Genomic DNA, 24774 nt, shown 5'->3' on the forward strand with positions numbered 1-24774 from the left:
TGTGGTCTGTGATGCTTGAAGCTTCTGCCTCCGGGAAAGCCTTGCTGTGCCGAATTTGACTGCTTCATTCCATCCCTTTACCTTTCAGAAATTCACAAATCCTAGAGGCCCTCACAGCCTGCTGGCTGTCTCCTGCCTTGTGGATTTATAGTATAAAAGCAGTAGCATCAAGACATCTCACATAGCAGTGTTTCTTGGTCTCGGTGGGGATAACTATTTTCCTGAATGAGAGGACGTGAAAGATTAATCAGATATTCTCCCACTTGAGAGCGGCCGCGTACCTGTGTTTATGCTCCTTGGGGGGAATGGGGGCTATTGGAATTGCAATTGCGATGTGGTGATTTCCTGTTTTCAAGCACATGTGAAACGGTGGTTCCGTGCCCAGTGGGACCCACCAGAGGTTGGCTCACAGTCCCATTAGCACATAGGTGAGCACTGGGATGGAAATTCCTTTTCCCCTAAGAGGGAATTTGGGGAAGAGCTGAATGGCTGGGATGGGGGCAAGAATGTGCTATTTTTTCCAAGTCTTATTAGTCCAGGGGTGGTTTCTGTTGGAGGAAGTAGCCCTTCTTCCTCCTTACTGGGATGTATGTGCTGAGAATGTATATACCAGAGAGCAGTGGCTTCCTTTTTGTTGTGAATGCTTGTGTGTGTACATGTAGGGGAATAGTTGGGATTTATTAAAAAAAAAATATATATGTATGTATGTGTGTATACATATATATATGTGTGTGTGTGTGTGTATATACATATATATATATATTTGTTTTATATAAAGCATACACTGGACAAGGGCAAAGAGAAACTTGCTTAAAGTAATTTACACACTATTTGGTCAAGTTACAGACAGGGTTCTCAGATTTTGGTGTTTGATTGAAGCATATGAAAATTTTGATCCTTGGTGTTGACCTTCAGAAACAGCAATTTTTGTGGTTCAACGTAATATATACTTTGAACATCTTAAGGCTTTTTCACTGGAGATAGTTACCCTGACAGGTTATTGCAATGTATCTTAATAACGCAGCCTTTAAATTAAGGGTGAATTTATACTGGGTTCATAAACTAAACATAAAATGTGATGGTATAGTGAAACTAACACCTCTCAATCTCTGAACCCCCAGCTCTGAATTAATGGCTCTTGTGTACATCCTCAGACCCCTTCTGATGGTGGTAGGGGTAGAAAGAGAAGCAGTATTCATTTACCTTAGTACCAGTGAGAGGGAATACATGGTATTCCCTGAAGGAGGAAAATGATTGATGGTCATTAAACTCAGCACATATTTATTGAGCATTTATGTTAATAATGGCCTGAGGCACTATGAGATTGGAAAAACACTTTTTAAAAAAAATGAACAAAAAATTAAATTATGTTCCAGATGGTTTTGAAGTTAGATGTCTTATATTGCTCTGGAGTTCTTTGAAAATTGATGAACTTCTGCTAGCCATGGGTATTAACTCTTGGTTGGAATACTTGATTAATCAGAACAAATTATTATTCCTTGACTGTGGTAGGTTACACACACACACACACACACACACACACACACACATATATAATATGTATGTATGTATTTAATATAATATTTAGATAATGGATCTAGTTTGCAGACTATTTTCTATTACTAGAGTCTAAAAGAGAGGTGTGAATGTGGGATTGAACCCGTGGTCATGTGCAGGTGGGCGAGGCCCTTCAAGTGGAGTTTGGGGCACTGGTGACAAGGAACAGACGATTGTATTTCCCATGGCTAGTGGCCTTTCCCTCTTCCTGGCCCCCCCCCCCACTTCCACATGGCTACTGGTCTTATCTCACACTGACAAGTCAGTGGTAAGGATTTTGCCTTTGGCTCTCAGTTTGTAATATGCATAAGAACCACGAGGAAGCTTGTTGAAAATGCAGACTCAGAGATCCTCCAGAGATTCTGAGGGTCTGGTGGGGACCAGAGAGTCTCTGTTTTTAATAAACTCTTCCAGTGACTCTATGCAAGGGCCAATTTTTGAAAAACTCTTCCCAGCTGAGGTTAACGGAGAGGGAAGGATGTATAAATATAAACATAAATATAGGTAAATCCCCCAATGAAGCAACACGTTAAATAGGGGATAGGTACAATTGAAGTTCTCTTTTTGGTACAAAGCTTAACAATAGGTCATCTCTCATTCACAGAATATTATTTTTGTGGGCCTTTCACGCAGTCATCTTGCACGCTAATGGTATTTGCTGAAGTGCCTCTTTCTCTTCATGTCCTTTCCTCTCTCTTTTTTTTTTAATTTTTTCATGTTTTATTTTATTTTTGACAGAGAGAGAGAGCACCTGAGCTGGGGAGGGGTAGAGAGAGAGGGGGAGACACAGAATCCAAAGCAGGCTCCAGGCTCTGAGCTGTCAGCCCAGAGCCTGATGCGGGGCTCAAACCCATGAACTGTGAGATCATGACCTGAGTCGAAGTTGGACGCTTTACTGACTGAGCCACCCAGGCACCCCATGTCCTTTCATCTCTTAAGCCTCCTTTTGTCACCCAATCAAAATGAGTCATTTGTTCTTTGAAGACTTATGTTGGTCACTTGTATTATAACCCTTACTCCTGCCTACCCTGAAGTTTTATTAATTCTTTTAATGGCCATCTCTCCTGCTGGACTTCAAGCTTCTTCGGGGCAGGAATAGTGTCTGACTTCTTACTCCCACTCAAAGCATCTAGAATAGCACCTCTTTTTTTTTTTTTCAACGTTTATTTATTTTTTTGGGACAGAGAGAGACACAGCATAAACGGGGGAGGGGCAGAGAGAGAGGGAGACACAGAATCGGAAACAGGCTCCAGGCTCTGAGCCATCAGCCCAGAGCCTGACGCGGGGCTCGAACTCCCGGACCGCGAGATCGTGACCTGGCTGAAGTCGGACACTTAACCGACTGCGCCACCCAGGCGCCCCTAGAATAGCACCTCTTAACAACGGTTTTATGAATATATACTGTGTTCGTAAATTGGGGGGTGGGTAGCCTGATCTTCATTTTCCTCAAAGCCAGACTTCATTTCTGAGGTAGCGCAGGTTTTCTCAAGAAACCTATTTCCTAGGTGAGATAATTAAGGCCCAGAAAAGTGAAGCAAGACAAAGCTCACCCTGCAAATGAGCGAGAGTTGGGACTGTGATTCAAGGATGGGAATCCTGGGCCATCCCGGGTAGACTCCACAGAGTTATCAATCAGAGAATGTTTCCTGACCACAAGGATTGAGAAAGCACCCCGAGGGGGTGAGTGAGACCCAGCAAATAACCTCCCCAAGGATTAGGTTTTTAACAGTCCTTGTGGTCCAGTTAGGTAGAGCCCTGACTGGCGCCTTTGGGTGGGGCAGGCTGACCCTCTGGGCTGCTGCCAGCCCTTTCGTGTGATGGATTCTCACAGGGACACACTCTGTTTTCTGTGGTCTCTCTGTGATGGGCAGCAGCTGCACGATGAAGCTGATGTGACGTATGTTTGTTGCTTCTTCAACATGAGCCAACTAGATGTAGCAATTTGACAAAACAGCCAGGGTTTTCGGACTGATTTGCTGGAATCCTGCAGCATCTGGAGGAAACAGGCAATCGATAAAGAGCTGAGGGCCAGGTGAGGTGGGGTTTAGAGACGCCCCAGCCCTTCCATTCCCAAACCTCCATAATAGAAGCTGTTTCCTTCTGCTAACAATTTCCATCCAGCAGATACCTTCCTCGTCCAGAACAGAACTATTCTGGGAAATTTTAGTTCTTTTCTCTCTCTTTATGCCACTCCATTTCTGCCCACATTTTCCTTTCCTTAATCAGGGAGAATGTAAAGTCAAGATGTTGCCTTCACATTAATTCTGGTCACGTTGCTAAACTATTTCCCATACTTTTAATGGGAATCCTTAAAAATTTTTTTTCTTTTTAAATTGGCCTGACATTCCATTGTTCCAGGGTTTCACCTTTATCATCTCCATCTTTATTATTTTTTACCATGTTATTTTCTCTCTCTGTTATTAGCTCAGCATTTCCATGATGTCACCACTCCTCAAGTTTTCTGCCTTGTTTTTCTCAGTTTCAGTTTCTAATTCTTGGTTTCAGCCTGATAATGAAATGTACAAACAAAATTACAGTGGGGTGGTTGTTCCTCCTACACTCAACACCATGGCGGCCAAACATCTGAGGGATGGAGTGTCCAGTGGGGAGCTCTCTGACATAGGTGGAGTTGGAAGAGCTGGTGGAAGGCCAGAAGGTAGGCCATTTGCTATAAGGATTAAGGAGTCAAGAAAAGGATAGCTAGGAAGAACGAGAGGGCTAGCTTAGAGCAGTGCCGAGTGCCCAGGTGGGAGTTGAGTAAATATTTTCCGCTAATGATGATGGGCTGATACAATTTGGCCTGGTGGAGAGAATGCCCAGGGGAACTTTAACAGCCTTCCAATATGTGGGAAGGAAATTCTTTGTTGAAAGGACAGAGAGGAGTACACATCCCAAAGTTGCAACATATCTTTAGCTCTAGCTTCTCCGCTGGCCTCTCTGCCTCTTGCTTACTTCCAGAGTGAGCCCCAAAGTGGTTGTGGGGTGTTGGCTTCCCTGTTTCTTGGCCAGTGGCGGCCTGTGAGTGCAGGCCTCTTCCCTAGATCCCTCTATCCTAGTTACCCTGCTGTAGATGAGATCACCCTCTCAGCTTAGAGCCATATTTGTTGGGATCAGAAATTGAAAGCAGGGTCTGACTGTGGACTCTATTCATCCCGGGGTTTTGGCTCTAGGTCTTAGTATAACCAAGAAGGAAAATTCTAAATAAAGGATTCCCCCCCCTTTTCTTTCCATTACTCCTAAGGGTTAATATTCTCTGCCTCCCGCCCTCTTCCTTAATACTCAACTAGCCTTTGGTTACTAGGCTCTGGTGGGTCTGAGCCTTGTTGGTTGGGGATATTGGTCCTAGAATTTTCCCCTGGCATTCTCGGCTCTTCTAGAGAGTCAGAATTTTCCTAAACTGCATCTATTCCCTCAGCGATGTAGCTTGGCAGGCACGCTGTTTATTAGCAATAGGGGCAAGGACCGCCTAGCAGTGGCCAAGACAACATCTCTGTGAGCCTCAACTGACAGAGACAGTTCCATCCTGAAGTTTCTGGGTCCCTAGGTATCTGGCATGGTGGCAGGTGCTGAGAGAAGGTGACCTCTGGTGGTCACTGGATTAATGTGATCATCTGAGCTAGTGATTTTGTACAGGTGTGTGTGTGTGTGTGTGTGTGTGTGTGTGTGTGTGTAAGTATGGATTTATAAGAATTGTATGTATGATGGATTTATAAGAATTTTGTTTCTTTGGCTATTCTTTCTTAGCCCTTTTTTGTTTTTGCTGGGCCTTTCATCTCTTCTCAAATATTAGAAATTGGAGGGCCCCAAGATCCAATCAAGATACTTTCTCTGTTTACATTTTTTTCTAGGTGACTTCATAGAGATTCATGGCTTAAAACCCATGCATACACTGGAAGTTCCCACATTTATGGTCCCAGCTCTCTCACCCTTCAAGTGCAGACTCCTATCCAAATGTGCACATGGATGTCCCGGAAACATCTCCAAGTTAAAATGGCCCAGACAGAGATCTTTCTCCCACCTGTCCCCCAAATCTAGTCTTTTCCAGCCAGCAGCGTCTGCTACATTGCTGCATTTTCTCAGGCCGTCAGCCCTGGGGTTTTTGATTCTTCTTTCTCTTACAGCCTATGTGCAGTCTATTAGCAAATCTTGACAGCAAATCCTTGAAAATATATCTGAGAATTTCTGACTACCTCCACGATCATTTTTGCCTCTGGACAATATATTATCAACCAGTGACCATTTAAAAGTACACATCCAATTATTTCACTTATTTATGAAAAACCCTCCGGTGGTTTTCATCTCACTCACAACACAGTCTGAAATATAACTGTGGTCTGCGAGGCCCTACATGATCTGGCTCCTGATGCCGCCTCTGGCCTTCCCTCCCCATCAGAGCCATCCTTGGCTCCCAGCACACGTGATACCCAGCACCCCCTCAGCAAGGGTATTTGTTCTCTCTGGAACACACTTATCCAATATATTACGTATTCTCATCCCCTCACTCTGGTCTCTGAGTAAAAATGTTCCCTTATTGAGGGTCTTTCTCTCCCCAGTACACATCGTCCTTCTGTGCCCTTGTCCTGCTTCATTGTTTCCAAAGTCCTTGTCAGTGCCTGTTATCAGGCAGATATTTGCTTCCTGTATGTCTCCCAATTAGAGTATCAGCTCCATGAGGATGTGGGCTCTGCCATTCACGCTGTACCCCCAGGGCCTGAGACAGTGCTGGCCCGGGACAGTGCTTATCTGTCAGATAAATGATTACCTGCTATTTGTGTTTAATTTTTTGATTCAATAATTTGAAGATCTAGCTAATTCCAACCACCAAAATTAAATTATGAAATTTGATTTCTACTGTAAATCTGCTTTTTCTGTATGATAACTTGCCTTTTTCAGAGTTCACATTACATTGTGTATCACATCTGATAGAAGGAAATTGTACAAATACACCAAAAGATGGAAAGTTGTGTCCCATGAACAATAACATAATCAGAGTAAGATATATATAATAAGTAATGATAATTATAAAACAAAATTTTTCCTATAGAAAACTATTTTTTAAAATATATATTACTGCTTATACTTGGTAGCATTGTAAGTATTGGTTTCGGTATTTAAATCAAAATTCAATATGTTGGTATTTTACATTTTGCCTAAAACATTTTATAGATGTAAGACCAGCAAAGTGTGTTAAATCTTAAAATTTCCTAGAGCAAGAATAACGTGGCACACAATATTTTTTCATGATATGCATAAAACAGACAGTTCCAGGGCTCACAATGCTGAGCCATGTTGCTGCACGTAAGTTGGAGTGTGCTGGGATGTCCTCGTCAAAGGAGAATCCTTTTGTGGGTTGTCACATCCCAAGGTGCTGACATATGTTGGTCAAATTCTGTCTCAGTGAGATAACTGCGTAACAAAACTTTTTAGTCTCCTTCAGTAGCCCACATAGTAGCTAAGGAACCAAGATGAGTTGGATGATCTCAGGGAGATTGCGGCAGTGAACTTAGGTTGAAACTGACCTTTCCCTCCTCTGAACTCATGAACAGCACCATGGGCCACTCGTGTTGCAACATACGAGGTGCTTTTGCTGTGTTCATGCTCTGGTCCCTCTCCCTCTTGGACTGTAAGCTCTTCTAGGGCAGAAGATGTATCTGATTCATATTTTCTGTTCCCAGCAAAACCTGGCACAGTGCCTGGCCGACAGCAGGGGCTCAAAACATATTTATTAACCAGACTCACAGATTTTTTAGTTAGATAGTTTTGACTTCTGCAGTGCAAATGTTTAACCCACAGAAAAACCCAGGTTTATAACAAAGATGTCACATTTCCTAAAGGCCATTTGTTTTCTGCTGACAGTTTTATCTTATTTTAGATGTTAAAGACTTCAATAAGCTGTTTTATGGTGAAACTCTTTTAAAAATCAACTATTAAGGGTAATAATCAGGGTTGGCCCTTTGTTTTTAAAAATGGGTCATGGGGTACCTGGGTGGTTCAGTCGGTTAGCTTCCAACTTCGGCTCAGGTCACGATCTCATGGTTTGTCAGTTCAAGCCCCGCGTCGGGCTCTGTGCTGACAGCACAGAGCCTGCTTTGGATTCTCTGTCTCTCTCTCTCTCTCTCTCTCTCTCTCTCTCTCTCTCTCTCTGCCCCTCCCTGCTTGTTGTTTCTCTCTCTCAAAAATAAAAACAAACAGTAAAAAGGGCACATGTTGTGAATCCCTTTAGCAGCAAGTTTATGTAATGTTTGGTGGGTACCTAGTCATTTCTCTGTAACACCTTAATCTGATGTGCATTATATAGAAAATTTACATTTGTTGATTGTTTGATGAGTTTGAAAATGAAAGCTCGTGGATTAAAATTACATTCTAAACCTATGAAATAAATCTGTGGCTTCTTCAGTGCTTTCTGCCATCTGCATGTGGCCCTTGGGAAAGCCTTGGTGAAGGGAACATGCTGCTAATGGCCCTGGTGAATGAGTCAGACCAACCCTAGCTCACAGAATTGCCTTCATATGGGAAGTCTGGAGCTGGCTTTTCCAGTTTCAGCCAGCTAGAGGGCCCCTGCTTCCCCTTGCTCTCCTGCCTGATGCTCCTCAGGCTAACTGGACACTGTCTGCAGTCAGTATGGATGGGAAGACGATCCGGGAGCAGGGATCTTTCCAGCATCTAATGCCTCACACCGCCTTTGCCGTTATTCAGAGGCAGGACAGTAGGAATCAGCTCTACAGCCTGCCATCCCAGGGGTCCCTTTGAAAGCCTCTGTGATTGCTGGTGGTCAGGGTCAATTGTGCAGATGTCTTTAAAAGTGTCTCACTAGTGACCAGAAAGTTACTTTGTCAAGATGACAGATGGACTGCGAGCAGCCCCTCCACCCTGCCTGTGTTCCCTGTGATGTCAGCTCCATTTACTTGTCAAGAGCAGGTATTTTTGTAGCTTCCAACAGTGCGCAAGCTTTCACAGGCAACCTGAGAAAACTCTTCTGTTCTGTTCTGTGAAAAATCTGCTCCGTGGCTCGTTGTTGACCCACAGGAACGAGGGGCATGTGAGGACCTGGTGAGTCCCACCCACTGTGGGAGATGCAGGAAGTGGCATGTGCTGACGAGGGGGACACCTTTCAGGGCTGGCCCCAAGAGGAGGTGGTCTGCCACCTCCCACCATCCCGGCAGGACACCAATGGGATCTAAGACACTCGGTCTCTGCGCTTTGGACGTTTGCATTCTTGGCAGAGAATCCTCTATGTGCGTAATTGACAGGGTCTGTTGACCTCTCAGCCTCTTTGTCTAGCCAGAGAGCCTAGTTTGTACATGGTGGTGGGTCAGAAGAGGCACTGCCACGATCATCTCTCCACGCATCCTTCCTGGACATCACATTGCAACCTTTCCTGTGGGAGGTGCTCCAACTTTATTATTATGTTTAGCTCCTTCACTTCACTCCTCAGTCTCTCCAATACTCCTGCCAAACTAGTGGGCAGCCTCCACGCCATTGCCCAGAGAGGAGGAAGCCCGGCTTGTGCCCTCAGCGTCATAGATGTCGCTGGTGGTTGGACTTGGCCTCCCATCATCTGGAGAGTAAAAGAACTCACCAGAAATGCATACAAATGTTCAGAGAATTTCATCTCCCCTTTCTTCTTTGTTTTCTTTTTGGGTGGAGGAAGAAACAGATTCATTATTCTTCATGTGCTGAAGGGTGCACAGCAAAGTAAAATCATCAAAGGTGCTGGGAGAGACAGCTGGACCGCTTGTGCTGGAGGCTGCGTTACTTTGAAGGACTTCACCCCCTCTCACCCCTGGTCCGGAATCTGTAGACATTTCCTCTGTATCACCGGCCCCATCCCACGTCCCAGCTGTTTGATTCCCTTTTGGTTGGCTGGGGAGGAGAGAGGAGCGGGCTTGAGAATTTGGGCAAAATTAAGGAAGGATGCCCACATTTATTCCTCTCGCTTCACATATTTGGCTCCCGTCTCCTGGCAAAAGGGGACCAGCCTATCTTCTGGTTTTCCCTTCTGCTTCTGAGAGCTGGAGTTGTCAGAGCCGCGCCTGTGGCAGGGTCCGATGTGCGAGGTCACCGGCTGCTTTGTGTCCCATCCATTACAGTTCCATGAACATGGTGCTACCCGCAGACCCTCGCTTATAAGACGTACGGTGTAATAAAAACCAGGCAGTGCTACTTTCTTTGGGCTACTATTTTTATTTGGTGGTTATTTCTTTGTGTTCTGCCATCTCTAATGTTTTGGTTCTATTTCAAAATATGATTAAACAGAATGAGGAGCTGTCTGACACTGCCCTGTTTTAAATCAGAGTTGTGCTTGAGTAGCCGGGACATTCTAATGACCTGCGTTTCTTTGTTCTGAGGGTTTCTTGAAAAGGAGAAAAAAAGAAAAAAGAAAGAAAAAAGAAAAAAAACAACAACACCAGACCTAAATCCTTAAACAGCATAGAACCCAAAACAATCCCTTCCAACAAACGAAAGCCCATTAAAAAAGAATTGAAATGTTAGGTAAGTTAAATATAAAAGGCCTCCTTATTAATCCCCCGTTGCTTCTTCTGGCACGTGTCATATTTTCAAGGTACAATATCAGGAGAGCACTGTCACTTAGTGATGTATTAGGGCCATATATCATCAGAACATCGTCTTTGTAGAGGATATGGGTACTAAAAGACACGATTCTGGCCAGACAGAACAGCAGGGGGCCTTACTTCTTTTCTCCAGCCCCCCCTTACCCCTCCTGCCTTTTTCTTTAATCTCCCTCTGTTTTGTGTTGCAGAGAAGTGAATTTCTTCATGGGATATGACTTGTTGCAAAATAATCGGGGGGCCCCGGTGGGCTTCATAAAGTCTTTTAAATGGCTGAGTTTCAAGGGCAGCTTTGTTCAGAGTTTGCACTGTTCGCAGGGCCGGGGAAGGCCGCATTTGCCAGGGTCCAGGTCTCCAGGGGAAAGGCTCGCTGAGCCTAGACAGGAGGAAGAAAGAATAACACTCCCAGATGTAGTGCAGTGAATTGTGTTGTCCTTGCAAGATGCTTGCTTGCACATTAAGTCTCCAAAAATATGTTCTTGCAAGGGATTTTTACCTTAAGACTCCAAAAGTGTGGCCTCCGGGTGCTACCAGCCTCCCAGAGAGACACCCTCCTGCTCAAATTGAGGAAGCAATGACAGGGCTCGGAGGCTAAGGATCCAGGTTCTGATCTGTTTTGCAAATGACCAGGCTCTCAGAAATTGAGGCTTGTTTTGAGTTTTAAGCCAGAGACTTAATCTGTCTATCTTAAAATGCACTATTTTTATTCATGTGTTCAAAATGAAACCATAAACCACTAAGGTTTATAATGGTCTGAAAATGAGGAGTGCTTAACAAAGGCAAACATTTAAATTCCTAGCTACAAGGGAGAGATGGCTCATCTTAGCCTTTGAACCAAATTGTGTAGCATTGCGATTTAATCACCAACACCGCTATCGGTGAGGCCTGGCTTTGAATCTCTGCCCTGACTAGCTGTGTAAACCCAGGGAAGCCCTTAAAACTCTCTGTGCCTCAGTTTTCTTATCGAAAACAAAAGGGGTAAATTGGTACCTTCCTGAGACTTGTTGCAAAGGGTAAAAAGGATATAATACACAAAACATGCTCAGCACAGTCTGGCAAATAATAGATTTTCTATAAATGCCAGGTACTCTTAATAGTTCAGCACCCTGCCCGGAAAACTATATGCCACTTCATTGTTTGGTTAGCAATGGATCTGCTCTCTCCTTTGGCTATTAAAGGAATTTGCAAAGAGTGGTGGAGGTTGGGGGTTCAGAAAGGTCTGAAAATGCTAATTTACATTAAAAGCAAGGGCCATTGACACCTGCCACCTTTCCTACTGACCTCAGACACCTCCCACCTCTTGTACTGACCTCACTCAATTGGGGAAGAAAAGAGATCTTGGGAAACATTCTCTTGTCTGGGAAGTTTGAGTCATTTTCCTTACTAATCGCCCTTTCCTCACCTTTGAAATGGTTTTGTTAATTTTTTCTCTCTTTCCATTTTTTTTTTCTTCCTATTTTCATTGAGCTGAGAGATATGGCTCAGAGACTCATACTTGTAACTAAAGCTTTGTAGTGGACCAAATTTCCCCCACCCCTTTTTTTTCTTCCAGCTCATTCTGTGCAAGAATTATGGGGAAGTCAATTGTACTATCAGTAATAAAGGACGAGCAAGTAAAAGCTTAATTAAAACAATAAATCATCAATCAAATTTAATATTGCCACTGGCAACCACTGAACTATCTCAGTTCCCCCCACCCGCCCGGTGATTATTGTCTCAGAGATCAAGAACAGATTTTGTCCGAAGGAGACAGGCTGGAGCAGGTACAGGCTTGTGTTGGCTCCTCTATGAGCGCTCATGCTCCCTTGGAGAGGATTTCCCCTGACCGTATGTTTCAGAGAATCACTGTATTTTATGTCCCATTTGTCAAACCCACTGACAAGCAATGGAACCTGCCCACTCTGGGTCTTTTCTTTCAGCCTGTGCCTGTATCTCTGAATTCTAGAACCATGCCATTCTGCAGTCCAGTCTGTTTGCCCAAGTCCCGGCCCAGCCCTTGCACGGCGCCTTTGACCGGTTACCTTATAAAAGGGCCGGAGACCTTGTGTGTTGGGCCCAGGTGGCCTCTTTCCGGAAGATTTCCAGACTAGCTCAGCTACATACTAATCTATTCCTAAAATCTCAACAGTCATGTAGGAGCTAACCTAATTCTAATATGATACACCCATAAATTTTAATGCTGTGCCTTAGCAACTAACCTCCTTGGCTGGCCCCTTAATCCAGGCCTGGGAACCAGGTTGTGTTCCCAGGTCCACTGCTCACTAGCTCTTTGAGGGACCTGAGACACTTAACTTCATTGTGTACCATTCCCCCATCTGCAAATCTTAAGAAACCTGTGAGGATTAATGAAATAATGTCTGCTGAGCGCTTTAGAAGAAAAGTGCTATGTAAACTTGAAGTATTATTCTTCTGTTTATGAGAAGTTTTATAATATCGCCTAGGAGAAATTGTGACCTGCGTTCAAAGGTACCATAAAGTTCCCGTCGGCTCTTTTGGGGCTGGATTTGGGTTACAACGGGGGACTTCAAGGAAAAGTTGACCTCTTTAACTTCATGCATGGGGAGACTAGAAATTCCACGGAGAATACATGTGCTGATGTCGGATCACCTTCCTCCTTGGGAAACTTGACACAAGATATTTGTAATCCTAAAAACAAATTCCTCTGTGATCAATCTTGAGACTCTCAAGTAGTGAAACACCATTGAGAAAAAACAAAACAAAACACCATTTTTCTCACAGAGAAAAATAATTTGATTCGGGGTCAAAATGTCCTATCTGTGCTCACCGCCCACGATGGCTTTTGAGTCAAGGTGACATTCCCGCTTGGTGCCAGAAGCTGCACTGCAGTTTTGATGTGATCTGCTAACGTGTGACGTCTTGTTTCCTCCAACACTGTAGGTTTCTGGAGAATAGAGAGGAAGCTTGTAGCATGACTCCTCGCTCCAACGGCACCGCGTACCATGGCACACATATCAAGTCTTCAGTTTGGCTGCTCTAGAACTACACTGTGTCTTTACTTGTCAGAGTTGTCATGCTGGGCATCCGTCCCCTGACAGTAGCTGTTGATGAAGGGGACAGATGAGTCAGGGTTAATATGGGTCCACTCCCATGGATGTTTGCATTTTGGTAGGGGGATTCTGGAGGGCAACACAGTCTTATAAGCTCCTCCTCAAGTAAGACTGCCATGATTCAATGACAGAGTTGGGGGGGAGGGGTTGCATATACGTAGGAGGAAGGGATAGTCTTCAGGGCTTCTAATGGAAGAAAGACAGCCACTGTTAGTTACCTCTTTATCTCCTCTATGATACTCCCTGGCCTGTGGACTTCATTGACATATTGAGTGTTGTTCATCTGGTCAGAAAAAAGTATTACAACTTCACAACCTTCTTGATTTTCTGCAAAAGGGTCTGGCACTTAGAATTTGGTAGTTTGCCAAATGACAGCTGTTTGCCCCCAAGGGCAGGGTTTGGTTTTATAAGAGACAAGGACTGAAGGGAAATAATGCCATCTTCTAGGAAGACACTCAGGTGGTCTGCCAGCTTCCTAATATGGCTGTAGAGTCTCAGCAGGCGGGGCACCAGGTAGTTTTGTTTTTATTCTTATTTCAAGATATTTGAGGTACAGTTTCAGAGTCTAAAAATAGAGTATCTGCCTGTTGACCTTTCTCCCTGATCGGTCTCATCATATTAGCTGCTGTGTTTTCCTCTCCAGATTTGTATTTTATTATTATTTTTTAAAATACAAATGAAAGGTCAGGTAATACTTTCCATATTTCATAATAGGATTGGTCCCGGAAGAATCTGAGAAAAAAAAAAAAAATCAAGACATTGGCTTGAAAGAGAACAAAAGCATTTCAAAAAACATTTTTTTCTAGTTGCAGAAAGCAAACAGGAAAATCTCCCAGTGGTGATCTGCTATCTTCTCTATAACCCCACCACCACTCCCCTGCAGTGGGAGATCATTTCCCTCAACAGCAGACGCTGAAAAATGTTCAGGAGCCACTACTGGGTCTCATGGTCCCAATTCCTAAGCCCATGGAACTCTGTGCTACCATCTAGTGGCAGACTTCAGACACAACAAGCTGGCTGCGGGAATCCTGTTTGAACTTGGCTGTGGCTGGAGCTGTGGTTTGGCTCACATCCTTATAGAGCTTTGTTGCCAGCCATGTAGACTTTTTCTTTTTTACTCCCTATGCCCCCCCCCCTTCTATTTTTGCATGTTGGCACTTCATTTCATGTGCCTCCAGAGGCTATGTTTGGGGTTTTGATATATTCAGTCTTTTGGAAAGGAGGCAATAACGCAGATACCTTTGACAACAGGTAAATCACAGGCAGGCTGACCCTAGAAAGTGATAAACACCAGGAGACAGAGACAGAGCATGAAAAATGTGATAAGGCTTATTACTCTTAAACACTGGCTAGGTCTGTTTTTTAGAACATTCTGACATTTTCCTGCAGTGCTTTTCTACCACTGTGTCTGTTGCTTAGATTTGGAGAGATTCAAGCCCAAGCTGGAATCTCTGGGAAGTCTGTTTGGGGATGCCAGTCTAGATTTCAGAGATATATAGGCACAGCTACCTATCAGATATCCAGAATGGTTAGAATTGTCCTCATTACCAGAAAACAGCTGGTGTTTGTACACCTTCCCGTGGTTGGTGATGACAAAGCTCTGTGGAGTTATCCTGCTCCTGTTAAGAGAGCTCACTTCACTTGTGTGGAACGACTGGGAAGGCACCAGTCTCCCCTGGGGCTTCTGGGCCGGGACATTGTTTTGTTCTTGTCTGTATCCTGAGTGCCTGGAAGTAGCAAAGTGCAACATTTAAATGTTTGCCTTTGGAGTCAGACAAGCCTCTCTTTGCATTCCAAATCTGACTTTTATGTGACCCTGGGCAGGTTTCTTAACCTTGGTTCCTCATCTGTAAAATGGGGGTGATGTGGATTTTTGGGGGTGAAATAATGCATAGAAAATTCTTAGCACAGAGCCCGGTACACGGAACGTGTTTGGTAAGTATGAATCAGCATCAGAAAAGGCTTCTTGAGTGAAGAAGTGAGCCAAACGAGCCATGGCCTTGCATCAGGGCAGAGGACACTTGGCGCACATGGGGATGAGGAGGCCAGCGGAGATGGGCTGCTGCAGGCGTGGCTTCGTGCGTGCGGCTTCTCACCAGAGCCGCCGGCTGCAGCCCAGCGTTCTTGTCTTGCCGCAAAATCAGTGACAGCAAAGCGAGTGGTCTTAATTAACCTGTGCTTAAATTTACTCTGTAGCTGCTGGACTCAATTAAGGAGACAGAGGAATCAGCCTCTGGCCAGTAATTCTCTGTAGTTTTTCTTGCTTTCTTCGAGGGCCTGCGATTCTAAGCATGTGCTTCATATCCTTGTCAACCAGACACCAGGGAAATGATCAGATATGGCGGCTTGGTAGAATATGAAAAAACTCCAAATGTCATTAGAAGGGGGGAAATCCTGCAGTAAAAGTAGAGCTAAAGTTTAGGTTTGGGGTGTGTGTGTGTGTGTGAGAGAGAGAGAGAGAGAGAGAAAGAAAGAGGGAGGGAGAGAGAGAGAACAACAAAAAAATTCCAGATGTGCAGCTACAAACCATCTGGTTGGAATGACTTTTGTGCTGGACTGTAATTACAAGCTATTTATTATGAATCTTGGGATCCTGTTATGGATTTTGACTGGCTCCCAGGTTTCTAATTTAGCAAAGGATTCCTATATTTAAGAAAGTGTGGGTCTTCCCATTTATCAGACCCTGAATTGTGTCTCATACCCACTCTGACTGCCCTGAGAGCTTTGAACTCCCCATGCCTGAGGACTTTTCCCTCCAGAGAGGAGATGCACTTGGGGGTGGCCCTTCCCTAAAGCTGCAGCCAGGTTTGCATAAGCCATGCTAACAGAAGTTCTGCTTAGAAAGTGTGTTCACTTCCAGAGTCTTGGGGTGGGGGTGGGGGCGGGGTCGGTATCAAACTGCGGCTTGTGGGAACTGCACTTTGCCAAATGAAGTCACTGTTAATGATGCCAGGCAGCATATATCCCTGATCATTGCTCATGATGACTTCAGTGGTAGTGGAGGGACACTATTAATATTTTAAAATATACCTCTTAAATTTGAGTTGTGACCATACTATGTATTTTGCTTGTAACTTGAGAAACATTATGAGAATCAGTTGAAGGGCTGTGACCTACAGTGAGTCTTGATGCAGCCATCATGATGAAGGAGAGGGGGAGGGAAAGAGCTTTGGAGGGCTGGGAGCTGGGCCACCTGGGTTCAGATTTTAGGTCTACCATCACTTGAGGGACTGCTGACAGCTCCCTTACCCATCTCAGCCTCACTGGGAACAAGAATGTGCTCCGTAGAGTGGCTGCACGTTGGAATTACCTGGGAAGCTCGGGAAGCTCCCAGGTCTCATCCTCAGATCAATCAGCTCGGAGCTTCAGGGGGTGGGAGACAGTGCCGTCTTTGTTAAGAACCACACAAGGGTCCTGGTTTGCAGCTAAGGATGAGGACCACAGATTGTGGGAGGAAATGAGGTTAGCTCCGTGAAGGACCTTATCACATAACAGACACCAAAAAGGAGGGGGAAAGACTGGATTCCTCAGGTCATATATATATATACCTTCTCTGAGCAGCAGTTTTCTTGTTTATCAACTGGGGATATGAATAATGCTTATCTCGCAGGAGTTAAGTAGGAATGAAAGCCATAGCGCCTAGCATATAGGAGAAACTTACTGAAGCTCAAATCTTGTTGAGGTTTGTGACATTGTATTTTTGGTGCACATGTATCCAGTCTGTGTATAAACAAGCATATACATCACGTTTGGGTCTTCTCTGAGACATTTTAACAGCTAACCTTTCAGGATAAGACCGAAGATGCAAATGCTCACCACACTTCATTAGCATAAGTGCTAATATAATGCAGCTGTCCCATGGCTATAAAACACTGACGCCTGTGTCTCTGCTTGGCGTGGGGAATATTATTTTTTCTCTAACTGAGCTGATTCAATACTCAACTTTGTCATTATTTGAGTTGGAACTTTAGATTGCTGCATTTTAATGCACTCTACTATTAAGGATTGTTGGACGGCTGTGTGCAAATATTTTTGTTCTCACGATGCAGTCCTGGCCCAGGTAGCCCAATGGGCAAAATATGATTTACACAAATATTATCATTCCTATAGTGTATACTAAAGAGAAACCTTAGAACAGAGCGGGAGAACGCTTTTCTCTCGGCGTTCGGTTATCTGGGTTACGTTGGTTTCTGAAGAAGGGACTTTTCATCCCTTCTCGTGTGCCCTTCTCAAAAGTTCTGTGTTTCTGGATAACTATTTCTGTTCCAGAGAGAGCGAAATCCTATTTGCTTTCGTGAGTGTTCTTGCCAAGATGAAGGCAAGATAGGAAGAGGGAGGCTAGGAAAACCTGTGTCAGGCTTCTGGGGATTCTGTTTGGAGTTGCTTTCACATGTCTCTTGTCTCTTTTTGCCTAGAACAAGGAAGTGACCTGTAAGAGAGAGAAGTGCCCAGTGCTGTCGAGAGACTGTGCCCTGGCCATCAAGCAGAGGGGAGCCTGTTGTGAGCGGTGCAAAGGTGACTTATGTCTTGGCCGCCTTCTCTTCTGGCCGTCGCTTCGGGCATTTTTATTTCTCTTTTTCTCACCTTCCTCTTCACTCAGCTCTTGGCTGGGGTGCAAGTGGGTGTTGGGAGGGAAGCTAGTGTGTGTGTATGTGTGTGAGTTTGGGGAGGTTGGTAATAATAGGGACTCTTCTAATGGAGGGAAGAAAGAAGAGTGGCCATCTGCATATTTGGTTTCCTTCCGAAGGCAAGTGGCTTAAGTGTGACAGAGATGCTACAGACATGATGCCTATGTATGTTGGTATGGACATGCGCGCTGTTTCTTTTGTCAAGAAGTTTCAATGGTTTCTCCTGGCTGCATGCTCACCCTGCCTTCCTCTGCCAGAGGAGTAAGCCTGAATTTTATCATTTTGATCCCTATTCATTTTTTTCTTAACTTCAAAAATGAATCAACGTTGCTCCCCTCACCTTGGGAGCCTCTCTAACATATCCTTACTCCAACTTCGTTTTCCACGGCCCTCCAGTGCACGCACTCTCTCTTGAACATGCTGTTCCTGCTGTAGCCGCTTAGCCTCGGCTCAGGTCTCTCCTCCCCACCTGTCCACATGCTGCCTGTGCTTAAGGCCCCCAGCCTACATTGTCTATGTTTCTGTGGCACACAGAAGTCCACATGGGTTCTTCGTGGCTGTGCTTTTTCTCCTTCATCACCTTGTTTGCGTTCGTAAGTCCTTGGGGACGGGAGCCATGTCATGCTCTGACATCGCCTTGTGCCTAACAGAGGGGGTCCCTCGAGAGGCACCGAGAGCATCATGGCTCAGGATGTGGGCTCTGGAGTTACACTGCCAGAGTCCAGCAGTCCCGGGCTGTGGAGTGTTTACCAAAGTTCATGTCCACTAGGAACCTCAGTATGTGACCTTATTTGGAAATAGGACCTTTGGAAGTATAATTAGTTAAGATAAGGTCATACTGGCTGAGGATGGCCCCAGGTCCTTTATGACAAGTGTCTTTAGACCAGGGAGTGGAGACAGGCAGATACACAGAGAAGACAACCATATTATGGGAAAGGCAGATATAAACGCCTGCACTCTGTTCCCTGGGACTCCCGTTCAGTTGTTCTGGGGAGGGGGATAGGTGTTTGTCTTTTTAAATTTTTTTAAATGTTTATTTATTTTTGAGAGACTGGGGGAGGGGCAGAGAGAGAGGGAAACACAGAATCTGAAGCAGGCTCCAGGTTCTGAGCTATCAGCACAGAGCCCAATGTGGGGCTCAAACCCACAAACTGTGAGATCATGACCTGAGCCAAAGTCAAATGCTTGACCAACTAAGCCACACAAGCCACCCTCTGAAGCCATTTTTTTTTTAATGTTTATTTCTGGGAGACAGAGAGACAGAGTTTGGGAGGAGCAGAGAGAGAGGGACCCACAGAATCTGAAGCAGGCTCCAGGTTCTGATCCATCAGCACAGAGCCAAATGTGGGGCTCGAACCCACGAACCGCGGGATCATGACCTGGGCGGAAGTCGGACGCTCAACTGACTGAGCCACCCAGGCGCCCCGGTCTGCAGCCATTTTTAATGGCAACCCATGAGTCTCAATATTCAGCAAAGATCCTGTGAACTTTTTAAAACATACTATTATGTAAAATCCACATTTCAAGAATTAATGCCCAATTGTGTGTTAATAACTACAGTTATTGTGGTAAACTATTTAGTTAAAAAATTAAAAACTAAAAAAGCAAAATCAAACCCAACAGAGACAGAGATTAGAGTTAAGCCACCACAAGCCAATGAGCACCTGGAGACACTAGGAGGCAGGAGAAAGCAAGGAGGGGCTCTTCCCAAAGCCTTTACAGGGAGCACAACCCTGCCAACACCCTGAATTTGGACTCCTGGGCTCCAGAACTGTGAAAGAGTAAATGTCTGTTGTTTAAAGCCACCAAGGTTGTGGTAATTTATTATGGTAGCCCCAAGAAAAGAATACACCAACATCTCTACTTAGGCAGGTAAAGATATGGAATCTCTCCCCCAGTTCCCTCCTGTATATGGGGGTAATAATTGTGTTGGAGGCAGTTGAGTGGGAAGGTCCATTCAAAGTGCTTAGCACAGCCTGACATGTAAGCGTTTCTCAGTTAATTTCAGTATAGTAGGTGCTCTTTAAATATTTGGTAACTGGACTATAAAAATATACCTTCTGAAGCCTTTTTGGAGCAGGGGTGAGTGGGCTGGGATGATATTTTTTCAGAGCCTTTTGCATCAACCATTTACCTATTGCCTTCTTCTTACAAGTTGGGAGTCAGATGTTTTACCCATTTGACTTCTGAGTGCTATCAATGCGAGGCCTGAAATGGTAATTTATTAGGAATCTCCCAAGCAGATGGTCAGATATAGCGATTCTAGTGAAAAACACATTAGCGAGCCAGTGCGTGTCCAAGCTACTGTTGTTTCACCTTAAAGAAGCTCCTCTATTCATTCTTTATTTTTTGAACTGCTTATTTGCCATCTTCATCTTTCAGCGATTAATATGGCTGCCTTGCCAATGAGAGGCCAGTTAGATACCACAGGATGGAAGCACCGTGTGTCAAGGGAACGTGCCCAAGGCTTTGGGTTTGTTTCCCCATTAACCGTGGTACAGCAGGGAACTTTCTGTGGCTGTAGTGTATGACCATCTTTTCTGATTGTCCTGCTGTTTCCTTTATGGTCATTTTTCCCTCTGATTATCCTACCGTCCCAAGGGAAAGAGATACCCAAAACAAATCCATTTCTTGAATGTTCTTTTTGAGCTTTAAGAAGATAAGGTTCTTCGAATTAAACTGGGCCCAAGAATAGACTAGAGAATTCAGCATACTGAGATCTCTTTCTGTTAGTAGTGTCAGCCTTTTGGGGGAGGTCAAAATTCCCAACCTGCCCTGAGGTGGTCCTTCATGAGAGAGACTCTTGAACGCATCAGAATTCTCAAGCTCCAGAGGTTGATGTTAGAGACACCCCCTTCATTTTTCTTTATTTCTACTCCATCGCACACTATTTGTCTCATGGATTTTAAGAGAAACAATTGTATTCGCTCTTAGCTACTGGCTTATTGATGTGTTTCTGATCAGAATAGTAACATATGCTCATAGAAGAAGCTTTGAAAAATAGTCTAAAGTGTAGGAAAGCAGAAAATAAATTTACTGATAACCCCACCACCAGAAGTTACAATTGTTAATATTTAGTGTATTTCTTTCCATATTTTTCCCTGTGTAAAAGTATTTAGCTAATAGCTTACTACTTATGTTGCATTATTAAAAGAAAGATTTCCACTTAAAATCAGGGCATAAAATCTTTGCAACTAACTTGGAAATATTGCCCTTGATGGGTACATGAGATTCTGTTATGGGAAGGTTATCAACATTCACTTGGTCATTCTCCATTTCTGGGCATTGAGGTTGTATCTTAAATTGGAGCACTGTGGAAGGTGAAAGAAAGACAAACAGCTGAAACCAAAGAGCACACACAGTGAAATAAAAATGACTGGAAAGAGAGAATGAAGAGGAGCATTACCTGGGTAGGGAGAAGTCAGTGTGAACCCACAGACCACGCTGGATTTGGCATCCAAAGGAATCTGGATGGACCTCTCCTTAACCCTTCTGCACCATTCGTTCGCGCAGGGGGAGAAACAATAATAACAACAGAAAACTAGCTGTGTTTCTCAGAAGTCCTCTTTGAACCAGCGTCCTCCATGCTAACGCTGGGGGTTTTGACTTTTCTTACTCAAAGAGGGTGATTCAGTGAGGAATCATATTAATGAGAATTTTGTCGATAATACTTGACTTCAGAGCAGAGTGATGTTTAGGCAATATTGTCTCAGGGTCAAATAATTTTGATCAGATCAGGGAATAATATGCAGTTAGTTTTTCTTAGCAAAGAAATGGAGCCTCTGGTTTTGGATCAGTTAACACATGGTCAGCAGAGAACTGATGGACTTCATTCCTCTGTATTTTGAAAGGCATTTACATTCAAGGATCCCATCTTTATGCTCATTCTGAAGTTGCTCATCAGATAGATTAGGTCACAGTGAGGTCAGGCCTCTTGTAGAGATGAGCATAGCACGTATCTGACCTGGTGGGATAGGTGGAGGGTGTGTCTACCAGGCTTCCCAGCAGAGACAGCCCTTCTAGAAGAGCCTTTCTACCAGCAGGTATGCAGAAAGGTAAAATCTAGCACTGCTAACTGGGTGAAGCAATAGTGAAAGCTTGATAGTTGCTTTGACTTGCCCTTGAATATTGTTTTTTGTCTGTCCTTTCTCTTACCTGAAGGAATCGTGAGTATAAGCAGTGATTCTCAAAATGCAATGGACTACAGGATCACCTGTTAAATGTAGATTCCTGGGCCTTGCCCTGCAATAATAATAGGAACTGGGATCATCTTTCTCTTTATTCAAATAGCAGCAGCTACTCTAGGTAATCTTTACTCAGAGCCAGGCATTGAATCCTCACTGGTACTGTCATAACCCCATTTTGAAGATGAAAAAAATGGTACCACTGAGACGCTTAGTGACTAGTCCAAGGTTACAGACTAGATGATGATGGGGATGGGGCACAGACTATGATCTCACCATTAGGCTTGCAGGTCTGCTGTGTCCCTGGGCCCGGGTCCCTGATTCTACATTTCCAGGTCTCCACTGGGTGTCTCATGGGGGCTGAGGCTTGAGAACCACTGGTACCAGATAAAGAAAGGACAAGAGGATAAGGGAATGCAAACCACGTGTTTAGTAGAGTGTTGGTTGATATCTACTTCAATCAGTGCGTCTTTGGGGTAAAAAATTGCTTTGCCCTTTGTAGCTGTGAGTCCATCTTGTTTCTCTGACTCTATGTACCCCTCTTATTTGGAAATTTTATATTACTACAGTTATGGTATCAGATATAAAGTAAAATAGATTAATGACCAAGAAAATGTAACTAAAATGTTGAAGGGTTGGTGAATGCACACCAAAACTCCTTCCCAGTTATTCAATTGTGTAATAAATGAGGGGGAGTTTGATCCTCAAGAACTGACTAACCACCTACCATCATTGTTGGGACTTTCTGTTTTCTCTTTGGACTTTTCTCTCTTCCTCTTTCCCTTTTGAGCATAATTATATAATTTAGACTTTAGTTCAATTTGCGTTAATACATTATCATACCGAGAAAACTAAAGGGAAAAAAAGTCCTATTCGAACTACAAAAACCCACTCTTCTCAGAAATAATAACCATTATCAACTCATTGGATCTTTCTCAGATATTTTTTAGTTTATTACATATTTATTCACACATATGTACATATATATGTAATTTTGTATGTGTGGTTTTATTTTTACATAAATGGAATTAAGTGGTATATAATCTTTTACAGTTTACTTAAAAAAAAATTTCAACAACAGTAGGACTTGGGAATTTTCCCATGCCAGTTCATGCTTTTTAACTGTTTATGGATTCCATAGCACACATGTACAGTAATTTATTTAACATCTCTCCACTGATAGATGTTTAGACTTTCAGTTTTTTGCTAAGAAGAGAGCCAGCTTGTCGTGACTATTGTGCCCTTGTGTGTATGTTTCTTAAGAATTCCATGTGCCATGGGGAGAGGTGTGCAAATGTTCAGTTGAAAAGAATATAATTCAGTGGCCTCCGAAAAAGGCAAGGCTAGTCTCCTTTCCTATTCCGCTCACAGGTTTTAGGACCTTTTTAAAAGGTGATGGATGAAACGTGGGAGAGTTAGTGTTACACCTGGCACATTTAGACATACTGGCCGCCTTCGCCTTAAAAACTCACCACTGCCCATCTTACCGATTCCCTTTTTAGACTGCTATGTGGGCACGTTTATCCCCCTTCTTCCCTGTTCTCAACTTCCCCCATAGGACAGGGGGTATTTTCCTTGCCTTTCTGTGGTTCAGCGAGAAATGGTAGCAAGTGCCTTTTAAAGAACCTAGTTGAGGGCTCCTGGGTGGCTCAGTCAGTTAAGCATCTGACTTCGGCCGAGGTCGTGATCTTGCGGTTTGTGAGCTCAAGTCCCACGTTGGGCTCTGTGCTGACAGCTCAGAGCCTGGAGCCTGCTTTGGATTCTGTGTTTCCCCCTCTCTCTGCCCCTCCCTTGCTCATGCTCTGTCTCTCTCTGTCTCTCAATAATAAATAAACATTAAAAAAAAAAAAAGCCTAGTTGAGGGCCATCAGTTGCTTTCCTGCTTTTCAATGTAGTCTAGAAAGCACTGACAGTTGTCAATAAGTTAAGACTTGAATGATACTATTTTCACAGAATTTTGCCATATGTTGGCACACTGCAGTTTTGAATTGACTAGATTCAGAATAGAGACTCCATAAAGAAAGGAGGAAATATTTTACTTGCCTCTTATTTCCTATTTATTTATTTATTTATTTATTTATTTATTTATTTAGAAAGAGAGTGAGCAAGCAGGCTGGGGAAGGGTAAAGAGAGAGGGAGACAGAGAATCCCTAGCAGGCTCCAGGCTATCAGCACAGAGCATGACACGGGGCTCCAACTCGTGAACCTTGAGATCATGACCTGAGCTGAAACCAAGAGTCTGACGCTTAACTGACAAAGCTACCCAGGCACCCCTATGCTTATATTTTATTCTATGTGTACTGTCCTATATTTGGGCCACTGCTATAATCAGTGTTCATAGCTTATTTATGATTATGTGGGGCCTAATTTCATTCCCTTAAATAATTACAGATGTTTATATTTATTGCATCTTGGTCTTTATGACCATGCCCATTCTTTAAGGATCTTTACGAGTTATTCCCATTCTTTGTTTGAGGCCAGGCTGCTGATCAGGAACACGCATTCATGATGACATTGTTCCTACAGGAAAACATGATCTTCTATACACCGATCACCTTCGGGTGTGATTAAAGTGGAACCCGTTTGTATCTCCCAAGAGCTGTGACTCAGATGCTCATGAGGGTGGTGGGCATTTGCCTTTCCAGTTAGTATCCTTGAAGCCCTGCGGGTAGTGAGGTATGAATTGTCTGATTGATTTTAAGACCTTATCTCTCTCTCATCTTCATAGTAGTAGCCCTGAAGGGACTTGTTTTCCCACAGTGCAGGA

The 24774-nt window shown here is 43.9% G+C and overlaps 1 protein-coding gene across 4 annotated transcripts in view; it reads left to right on the forward strand.

Annotated features, from left to right (window-relative positions):
* BMPER (BMP binding endothelial regulator) overlaps window positions 1-24774 on the forward strand; it is a 251696-nt gene that overhangs the window by 14154 nt on the left and 212768 nt on the right. For all 4 annotated transcript variants that reach the window (XM_045495284.1, XM_045495283.1, XM_045495281.1 and 1 more), the window contains exon 3: window positions 17611-17710. In XM_045495284.1, the coding sequence (XP_045351240.1) occupies window positions 17611-17710 (100 nt within the window). The remainder of the gene's footprint in view (window positions 1-17610; window positions 17711-24774) is intronic.

This window comes from Leopardus geoffroyi, chromosome A2 (assembly GCF_018350155.1).
Source record: "Leopardus geoffroyi isolate Oge1 chromosome A2, O.geoffroyi_Oge1_pat1.0, whole genome shotgun sequence".
In the NCBI taxonomy this organism is placed as follows: domain Eukaryota; kingdom Metazoa; phylum Chordata; class Mammalia; order Carnivora; family Felidae; genus Leopardus; species Leopardus geoffroyi.